At 38.9% G+C, this 14,361-nt stretch overlaps 1 protein-coding gene across 1 annotated transcript in view; it reads left to right on the top strand.

Moving 5' to 3' along the window:
• The window catches only part of ITPRID2 (ITPR interacting domain containing 2), a 38,889-nt gene extending 30,015 nt beyond the window's left edge, over window positions 1–8,874 (top strand). Inside the window, exons 12-15 of the mRNA XM_075180498.1 lie at window positions 35–103; window positions 503–940; window positions 5,378–5,491; window positions 7,751–8,874. Of these exons, the coding sequence (XP_075036599.1) occupies window positions 35–103; window positions 503–940; window positions 5,378–5,488 (618 nt within the window). The 3' untranslated portion in view covers window positions 5,489–5,491; window positions 7,751–8,874. The remainder of the gene's footprint in view (window positions 1–34; window positions 104–502; window positions 941–5,377; window positions 5,492–7,750) is intronic.
• The last annotated feature ends 5,487 nt before the right edge of the window (window positions 8,875–14,361 follow it).

Below are 14,361 nucleotides of genomic sequence, written 5' to 3'. Positions count from 1 at the left end.
ATACTTCTGTTTCTTTCCTCCCCTTTCTTTGTAGGGAATGTATGGAGGAAGAGGAAGTACAGAAGGCCTTATGTTCTCATCTCCCTTGAATGTCATAGAACCAGTAAGACATTTAAATATTGGATGTATATAAAAAAAATCAATCTACAACCAGTCTGCTATGCACAGAATCCCTATTTTGATATTGTAAATGCTGAAACCTAGAGGGTGATTTACAAAAGCACATGGGTTTCAACAGCTTTGTGAATCCGAAGTCGCCTCCTACCCACCAATGTGAGCAAAGAAGACCTGACCTTTTTCCTACACTTGATTGTAGGTATTGGTCTCTGATTCACCAATCTGTTGGAAGATACTTTGTTGAACACCCTCTTGGAGCCAGTGCTCGTGAGTTTTTACAGAGGGAGCATTATACAGGAGCTTGAACAGCAGTGATGATGGATATCGCCAAATGTTAGGTTGTCTCGTATCCTCCATATCTTGATTGTACTTATTTGCCTTGTAGGTGACTGAGCTGATTCGAGAGCAGAGTCACCTGAAATCGGAGTTGGTTCTAGAAGACATGAGATTGGAATCTGGAGCTGAAGGTCGTGATTCTGCCTGGTCTCAAGTAGCTTCTGATTCATCCTCGGTTTGCTCCAGTCCACGTTATAAAAGTAGAAGAGCTCCATTAAATGTCTCTGACTCGGACAAACCAAAAGCCCAAACACCTCCTAGCAAAGCGGTGTTTTGTGCTTCTGTGTCTCTGACACCAAGCGCTCCTGTAAGACCTGGGGTCAATCAGAACGTTGCTGTGGATTCACCGGAGGAACAGGGAAAACAGGGAAGTCTTGCATTGGAATCGACCGAAAAGAGAGAGTCTGCATCTTTGGCGCCTGTGACTGATGGGAGTCCAAACTGGAGTGCTGAAGAGAACAAAGAATTGCAACAAGTAATTCGTGAGGTAGGTCACTGTACCTTAAACTGAACTGGAGTTCATTGGTTTGCCTGTAGTACAGTAGTCTGTCACTATTGACAATGACCAAGAATATATATTGAAAAACATGGTTGCTGCATTGGTAACACTATCTTGTGCCGCATATATCACCCAAGTGCTATGGTTTACTAATCCATTTGTCTATTTTCTGGAAGAAAATAAAGTTTAACCTGTACTTGTGAGCTAAAGATTTCAGCTGACACATTTCAGCTTGCAAACATAGCCTGGAAGCCAGGACTTAATTTATATTGCAAGGAATTTTCAGTTCTATGTAAAAGCTGATAATATTTGTAGCTGTAAAGGGAGCAGGATAATGAATGTGTTCAGTTTTTTGTTTTTACTTGGGGAATAGAATTTCTTTAAAAATTGGACATATGCTTTAAACTTGCACACACACCCAAATGGTTGAAGACACATTGCGCATAGTAAACTAATATATAATGCCCCCTATGTGCTTATATGGCATTTATTTTACATGGGCATGTTCTGGAAACTAAACATGGACAAAAGCCTGGCCTAGTATTAGTATTCCTGTGTACATTAATGCTGTACATTAATGCTCCAGTTGAAGGAACAACTGTTCCCTCATAGGGCGATAAGATTATATCCGGTTCATAACTTATAAATGATTTTTCCCAAAACAAGCATTATTAACCTTAAATTATGACCAGTACTGCATAATGAGCACAGGCAGGCAATCTAATGTAACAATAAAACATTTCAGCTACTGATATGTTGTTTTCTTGGGAGCCTAAGTTCACCAGGTCACTGAGAAGGAGTTTACATCTTGTAGGAATATTTTTGCATCTATTCAGTAATTGCTCCATTTTACGAACGTCTGTGGGAGCTGGTTTTGCATGATACTGATGTAACATTGTATAGTACAGTTTGTTTTGTTCCCACTCCATTTGCAGTTATGAATAGTAGGTGACAGAATAAATCTGATCTAGTTTTACACCACGGGTTCCATTGTTGAGGCTGTTATTGAAAGTCTTACTCATCTCACAGGTCATATCTTGCCTGGGGGTGCATGATGTGCATGTGAGACCTGGATGCTGTCTTCTCTGTACATTATATACTGCTTTATATAAAAGATATAATCTGAGCTAGTCCGTTTTTAGATGGTGTAAAATATACCCGTCCTACCTGGGGCTGGATCAGTTATAAGTAACTTATTGTATACATTTGTTTTAGATAATTGCACAGTAGGCCAATGTATATCTTTGCAAATGTGCTGATTGTTTATATTGGAAATTTATTGATTTTTGATGCAGCAGGCTGTGTTGGAGGAAGTTTTCTTTTTTAAGAAAGGAAATTCCATGCTGGTAGTCTTCATCGAAGTGATCTAAACCTCTTCTTAGCCTGAATGCACAGGAGGGCCTAGTTAGACTTTCATCCTGTGTCTTGGAGGATAGGGAACCTAATTTAGGGAATCACTGATGTGAAATGTGTTTAAACTTGAATTTAATGCAATTTAAACTTCACATTGAATGTAATATCTCAGACTTTGTGATGCCAGGTACGAAAGACGGCTGGTTTGCTCCCTGCCAACGTGTGTACAGAAACAGTATATAAAGAGCTGTATTTTGTATTTCAACTGTTTTCTACCATCTGGACTTCTGGAAGATCACTAGTACCTGTAACTAGTGTGTGTAACCAAGGACCTTATTATGAACAAATAAACATCAGTGCTTCAAGAACCTCCTTTGCCTACTTACCTCTGTAATTCCTGTGACCTACAGATTAGACCACTCTAATCCATTATCCAGCTGTTCTGAGGTTGGGACCCAGCAACTAGTACCAACGCTCTGCCCGCTACCCTGCTGTTTGGCCATTGTGAGAGGCCAGGGGAAACTGTTCACAAGAACCCTGATCTGAAGGAAGAAGTCAGTGGTGCATGCTCAAGTGCCCAGCAAGGGGGTACACTAGCAGCAAAAGTTACCCAGAAGGAAGTGGTTCCAGGTGCCAGAGGAGGAGCCCGGTGGTGGCAGCAGAGCGCCCCCTATAGCATTTAGAGTGGTTCATTTGGGTAAAGAAAGGGGACGTGGGCAAGACTTGTTCAGGCAGTCCCAAGCACCATGACACGGTGGCATAGGAGGTTCATCCAGTGTCTCTACCTAAATCACGGTTTGGCTTAAATAAACCTTAGTTATCAGCCTTTTAATTGTGAGATGCAATTATAAGTTATTACCTGTATTGCCAGAATTATTGTAACTATATTGTACATGGTTGACACCATAGTATTCCTGCTCATGTTACTACTCAGTTTGGCTACTCGCATCCGCTACATGCTAACATGGCTCCCTCATACAGCAGAGCTGAAATGGTCTGTGCTGCTGTTTTTAATATTGGCTACAGTAGCTGGTTCTTCTAGCCCACACAACTTAATGTTATGCATGTATGTGTGTACATTGTTTTGAAGTGCTATAGAATATAATCTTGTGAGCAGGGCCCTCCTTATAGCTGTTTGGTTAATGAGTCTTGCTAATTATGGTGTTTGTTTCTATTTGTAAAGGGCTGGAGAGTATGCTAAATGTTAATAAATAGATAGGTGCTCTTTTTTATATTCGAGCTTTGCAAAAAATGGAGGCTACACACGCGCACTGATCTTGTACTAAAGTGCTGTCGGCCTTAGAAATATTATAAACCGAGAATGAAAGCGAATGCCTGGTTGCTATGGACTCTAACTGTTGTACACAAGTGTAAAGGCGTTCTAACAGATCTTGGGTACTTTTTTATTGGACAGTAAAATGTTTCATACCCTATATACTACAGTTTAAAGGCTGAGATGATGTATAATTGCATAACAAAAAAAATGACACTTATACTGCAGTTTAAGTGGATAGTAGTAATCATTCAACAGTGTACATTGTCTCTGGAAAATACCACTAAAATATTTGAAGGCCGTGTTTGTGTTTCAAAGAAGTGTGTACCATTTGCACACACAGGTTACTAACGCCATCCAGTTGACAATTCTGTTTGTTTACTTAAGTTGTGTTCTCTCAAGCAGTTCTGATATTGCTGTGCAGGATTCCAAGCGAAGAATCGTTTCATGGAAACTTCTTTCTGGAGACAGTAGGGCATCCTCCCATAAACTTTATTTATATTTCACTATTTGTTATTCCTAGGTCTTTAGGCCAGCTGTTGTTTCTTGGTTTATGAGGCTGGTGTCGCCTGTTTTTATGGGTCTGTAAAAATCAGGTGATATCTGCTGCTGTTTCACATCCCTAAAGTCCGAGGGATCTGTTGGCACGCTTACCATTATCTGCACATAGTTTGAAGTATTTTCACCTTGCAGATAAAGCTGTTGAAATCCAGGTACATTGAAGTAAATGTAGAACCTTCTAGTTTGCAGCTTCAACCGCTCTACATAATTTGTGACCGTGACCTTTGTTTCCCCTAGCCAACAAATGTTAAAAACATTTCTAAAGTTTGTCTGTTTTTAAGCAGCAGAAATATGCTGCATCTAGATCACAAGTGTTCCTAGGGGTCCAGCAAGTTATCACCTGCGGCCGAGAGCTCTAACTCGGGCTTATTCTCTTCTGTGTTGTAAAGCAGAGAATAATAATTGAACAGGAGCAACTGGCTTCTGCATCACGTGACCACCTCTGCCGCTTGGACACGCAGCTCATCCAATCGGAGGAGAGTGCGTATTTTGCGCCATGTGATTTCCCTCCTTCTGTTGGGTGGTGACTGTCAATGTAAGTATCTTTAGCCTGTCAGTGGTGGACATGTCTGGGAATTTTGGAGTATAGAGTTTGGAGGATCTAAGAGCTTGTGGAGTTCTGAGGCCACTTTGTAGCAAGTGAGGTCTGAGGGCATGTGAAGGAATTTTGGAGCAAGTTAGTCATGGGGCATTTTAGGATGAAGAGTGGCTGGTGGTGCTGAGGCCATGTGGGGATCTGTTATTTTAAAATGAAGGTTTAATATGTAGTCCTTTTTGAAGGTTGAGGGCCCTCACATGGGGCCTTAAAGTATATCCAGTTGTCCATCACTGCTCTAGTGGCTCAAATTGAATTTTGTCCTTTCGATGTGTATATTGTATCTGTTGTAGATCATTGTGGATTGCTGTGTGCTTAATTTAAATAACAAAAATAGTGTAATGCAATTTAAAGTGGAATTTTTCTTTTTTTTTATTGGGAAGTTTTTCATAACATTCTGAAGAATGTGATTGTGGTAAGAAAATGTAAAGTTTTGACTATGCAGAATTAGACTATGCCCTATACTCTAGCTCACATAATTGAGCTCAGGGGTTTATTGTACATGGTGTCATAAGGATCATTTGAGTAATTTTTATGCCAAAAGTTTAATATAGAGAACAATCCCATTGCCACTTTTAGAAACAGGAGTGGAAAGTTTATATACATTTATTTTTTTTTTTTTTTTTTTTTATTTTGAACCCAGATAAAAGAATCTATTGTTGGAGACATCAGACGAGAGATTGTAAGTGGACTTCTAGCAGCTGTATCTTCTCCAATGCGATCATTCGATGGAAAAACTGATGGGAGGTTATAAAGGGTAAGTTGTCGGAGCATAGGATTCTTGGATGCTTTTAAGGTATCTTGAATTAGGACAACTTTCGTTTGCATTGTTTCCTTCCTTCCTAAAGTTTAAAACTTGGACTGTAAGTTTTTTTGTTTTTCCACAATGCGGGCTGCCAGGTTATGTTCAGGTTTAACAAAGCATGTACTTTGACTGATGAACCTAGAGGTACAGTACTGATTTGTCCCAGGTCTAGAACTTGCAAAATAAGGGGATAACTATCATAGTAGCAGGGAGTATTGTTGCTATGGGCCAAAAAAAATTACAAAAATTAATCGGGCGCTAAGAATCATAAATAATAGTATATGATGGAACGCAGCTCCCTACGATAGATATCTAGATCTATCAATAAACAAAAATGTAGTGATTAATAGAGGGGCGCTGTATCCAACAATTGACATTTGTTAAAATCAGATGCAATTGAATTATAACATTTAAAATTAATATATGTGCAATAAATTGTAACTGTCACATATACACAATATTGGTAAACATCAAGATTGTTTCACAAGCATATATTATAAGCATATATTATAATACAATCGGTATGTCAAAACCCTAATTCACGGAGACCAAAGACAGCTGTTGCAGAAGATGCTCAAAGCAAATGTGTTATTTGAATCAATGAGTTCATTTGAAAAAAAGGGGTAACACACATTTCCTTGTCCTGAGATAAAAAGGAAGCACGCTAAGTGAACAATGGTGCACACAGTTCTTAAATTGCTCAATAGCATGCAGATATTTACTGTAGCAAAGTGTAACACATGAGTCCTTTTAGTTGTGGATAAATGACAACAAGTGGCTGTCTTGAAAAGAATAATTACGCTCTCCTAGATTCCACAATCATCCACCAGCCAAACAAATTGTTAGCATGCAGGGAAGCTGCAGCAGCGAAAACAAATAGTCTCTAGTAAGACACTTCATACGCTTGGCGGCCGGAAAGAATCATACGGAGGCAGTGTGTAGAAGCTCCACTATATCCACTTACTTGGCATCCAGCTGATTACCTCGGGGTATAGGAAGCAGACATCCGATACGTAACTGTGCTTGAAAAGAGATGTATAATTGCAAATAACCTGACGCGTTTCTCCGTGTATAACATGGTTTCATCAGAGGAATAATGTTATTACATTTGCCACATACTATTTAAAGCCAATTGGTAGATCACATGACGACATCTGGCCAATCAAAATGTGATTCCGATCATCCATTTTGATTGAAACAATGTGTGGGTAAAGTTTGTATAGAGACCTTAAAGCTGACTAATATGTGCATATATAGGGAACGGATGAAAGTTTCCCCAAATGCAGTGGTCAAACAGACAAATATAAATATTGCAGCATACTGACATCACAAAATAAATTCCACAAATAAACAACCAAATACACTTGTATATACTTAAAAATAAATAAAATAAATAAGAGGAGTCTTGAGCTACATAGTCCCAATATGATTAAAAATCAAAGTAGATATCCATATCATAACATCAATAAAAATAAAGATATAAATTTGCAAAATTATATAATACCACTATATAGAACAGCTTTGATTACAGCCTCTGGAGTGTCCAGGGTAAAGTGGCTGTGAAAGAAATACAATAAATAACATATATAGAAGGTTACAAAAATCCTAATTTGTAAATACACATGTGTATACGCATGCACACACATGTGTTCACACACATGCACATACCCATATATAATATAGAATGAATGGCTCAACATGGCAGACAGGTATATATATATATATATATATATATATGGAAAGAGACATCATTGGACAATTATTATATATTGTTCAACTCTATACTATCATTAAGGCCTCGGGGAACCATGGTGTTCAATCTAAATATCCAATATGCTTTCCTGTGGCACAGAAGATTGAATCCATCGCCCCCTCTGGGGGGGGGGGGGGGAAGGAATATCTATTTGTTCAATTGCTCTAATTTGAAGTCCCTCTAAAGACTTCACCAGCTTTTGCAGAACATCTTGCTTGGTTTGGGACCATATATGACTGACCAGGGCTATCTGGAATGTTGACACCCTAATAAAGCTACCATGTGATAAATCAGTATTGTATATGTTCAGTATTGTCTGTTGCCATTGTTTCCACATAAAACACAGAAGTAATATGTATTTAACATAGTTTTGATGGAGTCTCTTGGAGTTTGAGAATACTAATTTTACTAAACACTTGCTGATGTATTGATCTGTTTTTTCTATTTCCTACATGTAGACTGCAAGTCACATGGCTTGGTGACCTCTTGGGAACCCGTAACAACAAGAATTCTTGGATGAAGCTGTTTATTATGTCAAGTTTAAAAATCCAGGAGGACTTCTTTGCTGCTGAAATGATCTACTGTCTTTGTTTTTGTTTTGTTTTTTACTGTACTTGTGTGTAGTTTGGGCACTTTGCTTAGCTTTCTGCCAGAAGAAGCCTGTGGTGGTTTCAACCAATATTTATTTTAATTGTTTTTCTATTGTGTGGTAGTTTTTTGTTTTTTGTTCTTCTTGATTAAATTTTGGCTACTCCGCGACATCTGGATTTTCTCTGTAGCAAATGTCGCCAAGGGTGAAGTAACTAATATTTAAAGTGCATCTGTTTAAGCTTTGACACTGACCTCCATGAGGTATAGACTGTGCAATAAGTGATTTAACGCTGAGCTTGTAACTAACTTTTTTTTTTTTTTTTTCTCTTCTCCTACTGCTGTGTAGTGCCACTTTAAAATGTACCAATCGTCTACATACAGTGGAGGCTGCCCTGTCATGTGATGGCACTAAGGCATGAGGCACTGAGTGTTGGTGTTTGGTACAATATGAGCAAGCCTTCTGAAGAGTTGCTGGGGCTTATTTGTTTGTTCCGTGTGTGGTAGATTTCATACATTTACCTAAAACTACTTTTTTTTTTTTTAAGTTCTTACACTGAAACCTGTATAGCCTCATACACAGGATTATTTAAACATTTTATTCAGTTTGCCTTGGATCATAACCTACTATGATGTGCCATATTTTAACACTATTTTTTTTTTTCTTTTTTTTCTTTTTCCATACTGTATTGTTCATTTTTCAATGTGATTTACATGTCTTTTCCATTCCAAGAGCCATCTCTGGCTGTGCCATTCCCTTAACACCATCTGCTCTTAGTTGTTAAGTTTTGTGGCAGATATGTAAGAGCCAGGTATGTCATGGCACATAGATTGGAACAGAATTATCCCTATTTTGTTTGTTCTGTTGAGCTCTAATAGGAATAGTATTTCAGAATATAAATATGTTGGAAGTCTAAAACTATACATTTGTGTTACTCCATACACAAGGGCTGATTTCTAAATATATTAATAAAGTATTTATTTTGCATATAAATCGATCTGTCGCTTTATGTTGAAAATGGAATAGAGCTATGTATTTAAAACCCTGGATGTATCCCCCAACTGTAAAATAAGGACACTCGCTGAAGAGTTTCCATGTCAAACTGGAGCCTCCAGGGTTCTATCTATTATCCATAACTTAAATGCATGCATGTCTGGGAGATAGATATATTCTCTCTTCTACTATCTGTACAGGTACAGAAACCACAAACACATCCATAAAGCTATTGCAGATATTGCCCCCTTTCTTCCACACAAACCCAGGGACTCCCCTACACTGCTGGGCAATCAGAAGTTGTTTCCCATACTGCCTGCTGGTGGTGAAGTGGAGTCCCAGGAGCTCCCTGCTTTAATACCACATCTATCTAAACTAAGTGATTTGGCCCTTTTAACATTTAATGGAGCTCTAGGTAGCATTTACCACTCATTTCAATGTGTACACACTGGAAACTCCTATTAATATAAAAAAAAGGTAAAATTTCAAAATATTTAAAATATCCCTGGTATTTAATAATATTTATATTTTTTATTATTATTGAAATTGCACAGGAGTGAACTGTAAGCAAATCTGTGTTCTTCATTGCTAAATTTTATAAATATTTTGTTTCAAGATTTGGTATCAATTCACCTTTTCAGAACCACAATATTCAGGATTTGATAGCACCTTGTAAAGGAAAACAAAGTTTGTGTTTGTTAGTTTGCATGGTGTCTAGTGAAATGCATATGATGTGAGGAATAATATGGGTAGACCAACAATGTATACCACTTGGAGAACTAGACAGCCTACTGCATCAAATGAGGGTTCACTCACTTTTCTAGCTCAAGACATAATGCACATTTAATCTATTTACTATAAAAAGTGGTTTAAAGAGGGGATTGTTTTGTTTCTGAACAGATATTGGTCTCGCACAACAAATGACACCCCATTTGTATAGATTAACTTGACATAAGGTTTGCTAGTAGTTGAAATATCCCCCAAATATGACAAGTGCATTTTCAAAGGGACATGACATATATGCATAAAAACAAAGAAGGGAAGGCTGGCATGGCATTTTGTAAAGTAGACAACCTGCTTCACCAATTGAGGGGCAAGTGGACCTCTAACCCAATCCTGGAATGCACAGTAGTTCCCAGAAGGTGGCATAATAGCAGTAAAAAGTCATATATACTATACAAACCTTGGTCAAAACGATGAGGTGGTCTAGTCTTAGCTTTCTGAATAGCTGCTAGTCTCTCTCCACAAGAAAGGTACTCCATTTGTATGGGTTGACTTACCATAGATAACCTTAGTATTGGATTCACAGTATCCAGAAAGCGGTGGAATAGAACATAACACTGGGGTGTCATGAGTATAAAACTACAATAAAATGTCTCATTTGTTTCATATATAACTTGTCTGCTCACATTTTTCTGAGGCTCGTGGAGCACTTACCTAGAAATACAGGAGTACCCTCATTTATTAGTGTAAGAGTACTCTTTTTAAACTAGGGCAACGTCCTTCTAGGAAGCATAGTGGCAAGATCTGGGTGCCTTTTCATTTTTCAAATGTAAGGGTTCACCTCTTTTGGAACCGTAAGAGGGGATGAGATCTGGTTTCTAAAAAAAAAAAAAAAAATCTTACCCCTTTCATTTACATAAATGTGCTTCTTTGTGTGGTGGTCAACAGAAAATGGAAATGGAGGCACCCTTTTTTGCAAGAGAGGACTCCCCTCTTTCAAATGTGGGTGCCACAACTTATTTAACAAATGGGGTGGCTTCCCCTTTGTATTCAGGAAAAAAAAAAAAAAGACTAATCACCATACAAGAAATTTGTGGAGACCATTTTTCTCCCATCCCCAATAAAATATGGGGCACCCTTATTTAAGGGAACTCCCCTCTTACACATGAGGGTTTCCCAAATGATTTTGGAGCTGTGGGGGGAGAAATCCCCCTGCCCCCTTTCCTTCCTCTACTATCTACAGTAATGTTTGTATCAAAAACGATCAGCAGGCAATATATGCCTGGTATTGGAAGGGGGGGTGGGGGACTTCACTCATTCAAATGTGGGTACCTATCACAGTGCTGGAGTGGATCCTTTGCTCCAGAAATTATAAGAAAATCGGCAGATCAAAATGGGGAGTGATCTGTGAGGTTCCACCCCTTAAATGCAACAAACAACTTGAATATGTCAAAACCACACACACACACACACGCACACGCACACGCACACGATGTCACAGGTGCTACACCAACAGCTAAACTAGATGGCATTTATGACACACAGGGGTGAATGGTTTTGTAGCTGTTTTTCCTTAGTAATGATGTGTGGTAATAACTACATTGCAATTTGGCTTTTACGCAGGGCCTACTATTAATGTGCTGTTTTCAAAACTACATGACCGCTACACTTTAAACTGGACACAGAGACTTTTATATCCAACATTCTCAATTACACGATGGAGCATTATATTCAATAGTTTTATAATTCATTACAAAAATGACTTAAATTCATTAACTGCTGTTAATGCATTTACTGTTTTTAAATTGTACTGCTTTGAAAACCATGAGTAAACACTACACACATTGTAATGGGAATGTAAAATAATTTACTTTTTTTGTTTCTAAATGTTAGTCGATAAATTCCTATTTTTGTGGTTATTTCTTTGTTATGGTCTATATTTATGTGCTCTCTATCGGTATCTGTGGCCTGGACAACTGGAAGGCCGTGTATACCAGGATGACCTTGAATTAAGCAGGCCAGCAGCTCAATTGCCATTGTGTATAATGCAGGAGAGAGTGGGCATCCTTAATGGGTACCCCTTACAAGACCAAACAGGGCCTAAGTGTACCCATCCACACATACCTACACCACTAGAGTAAGATATAATATGTAGGTCCATTGAATAAATGTGGGTCCAAAACCAAACCTAAGCACCTCCAGAGAGCGAGAGATCAACTCCATTGAGTCAAAAGCCTTGGCGGCATCCAGAGATATCTCCGAGCCGGGGGTTGCGGTGGTATGAGCCATCTGTAGGCGCATGTACATGCGATGTAGGTTGTGGCAGTGGATCTGCCTGGCATGAAACCCCCTCTGGTCTGGATGAATGATCTGATTTATGACAGTAATGAGCCAGGTAGCTAGAATTTTAGCAAGTATTTTAACATCCGATCCCAATAATGAGATCAGGCGATAGGAATCAGGATATAGGAGGTTCTTGTCAAGTTTGGGCAAAACTATAATTGATGCTTATGAAATTGAAGGGGAAATAGTATTAGATTTCAGTAATCTATTATAGTGAGCTAGAAGTGGAAGGGCAAGAAAGCTTTCAATTTTTTTCATACAGTGCAATTGGAATACCATCTATTTCCGGGGCCTGGCGATAGGGAAAGGAGGTGATTGCCAGCTCTACCTCCTCCACTGTGAGGGGGGCATCCAAGAGGGCAACAGCCTAGGAAGGTGGATGGAGTCCAGATATGTATTAAGTTGCACCTCTATATAAGATACCTTGGATTCATAAAGCGCACTATAGTAATTTAGAAAAGTGTTAGCAATATCAGTTCCCATGAAATGTTTTACATGGTTGTGATCAAAGATAGTTGTGACTGCCCTATCTGCTCCACCCCCCCCTCCCGAGCCAAGGAAGCCATATAACTACCACCCATGTCTGTCCCAGTGTATTGGGAATGTCTAGTAAATAATAGCCGCCTCTTAACCTTGTCAAATAGAAAATCTGACCTCTCCCCACTCATGCTATTTCTATCCGATACAGATGCGTCTCTGGACAACCTATTAGCGGTTGTAAAAAAAACTTTGGCCATTATTCTGGTTTAAAAGTAAATTGGGTAAATCCTGCGTATTCCCAATCAATGGTGTCCTCCCGCCTCTATTTTCGCCTGGCATCTCTCTTCAATGGACACTGCATTTCACATACCTCTGCATCTGAATTACCCTTAACTCAAACGATTTTATCAAATTAAATATTAACCCCGATACAGACCACTTTAAGCACAGGTCTCGCACTTGGTAGCGGCTCCCGTTGACTGTGACAGGAAGAATCAACCGGTTTAAAATGATTATGCAACCCAAATATCTTTATGCTTTGCAGCACTCGCCAGTATATATTCCAAATCGTATTTTTCAGCTGATTAACTCTTCACTCTCCTCATTGATCTGGAGTGAGACGACCCAGAATTAAACTGAATACTCTTTGTAAATCTAAAATGGAAGGTGGCATAGCATTGCCCAATCTTAAATTTTATTATATGGCAGCTCAATTATCACATTTACATGACTGGTTATATACCGCACCAGATAGCGCATTAGTTGGTTTCCTTGGTGAGCGAGCAGGGCCTCTGTTTTCCCCACTCCAGGTTCTTCTGATAGGTAAGCCCACTAGGTCGCATCCCCCCATTGTGTCTTAGGCAATTAAGATATGGGCTATGGCTCATGAGTTATTAGGGGGAGAGGGACTGGACCTGGACACTCTGATTTTGCACAATACTATATTACCTGAGTGATGATATATTTTTACGCAAATATGGCATGTCCGCAATAGGTCTTCTCTACGAATCTGGGGTATTTAAAACTTTTGCTCAACTTGGGCGGGACTTTGATTTACCACACACTGCATTTTACCGTTATTTACAGCTCAGACATGCTATTCAATCACAGTTTGGTGACTCTCCTCCCACAATTCTAATCTCCTTCATTAGAACTTTATTACAAAATTTGGGTGAGCATAGAATTATCTCCAATGTGTATATGGAACTAAATTTCTATCACACACCTGATAGTCTGCTACCCCTTAAAACAAAATGAGAACTTGATTTGGGAGCGTTGTCGGAGGAAGAATGGTCGCATATCCTGAAAAGTTTAAATGAAGTCACATCATGTATTCCCTATCAGCAAATCCATGTATACCTATTGTATAGGGTCTATCATACTCCATGTTCACTGGTTAGGATTGAGGGGAGACATGACTCGACTGCCCCAAATGTGGGTCAACATATTGTAACTTCTGACACTTGCTATGGGAATGCCTAAGGGTGAATGATTTTTGGACATGTGCTTGTGATACGGTAATTTGGTATTTCCCTTGATGATAGTTTCTCTAAAACTCGTTGCCGATATATCTTTATTCTCACAACCTTAGCCAAGTTTATTATAGCAGCACATGGATGGCAGTAGATGGCCCTGATTTTGAGAAATGGAGAGTTCTAGTGAATGACACTATGAATCATCAAAGATTTATGTATACGGAGAGACGTGCAAGACATAAATATAAAATAATATGGTTTCCTTGGTATTCCTCAAAATACACATTATACACATCTGAACTAGACCTTATTTAAGTTTGCGTTTCCTGACTTGCCACCCCCCCCCCCTTCCCCTCTTTACTCTGTGCACCATGGCTGTGGCTGCCAGATACACGCTCTAAATAAAAGTCTAAATCCGTTCTAGCCACTTCTTCATAGTGGGAGCTGATGGAAAATCTTAAAAGTG

This window comes from Mixophyes fleayi, chromosome 7, assembly GCF_038048845.1.
Source record: "Mixophyes fleayi isolate aMixFle1 chromosome 7, aMixFle1.hap1, whole genome shotgun sequence".
Taxonomy (NCBI): Eukaryota; Metazoa; Chordata; class Amphibia; order Anura; family Limnodynastidae; genus Mixophyes; species Mixophyes fleayi.
This window is presented reverse-complemented; position numbering and strand designations above follow the sequence as displayed.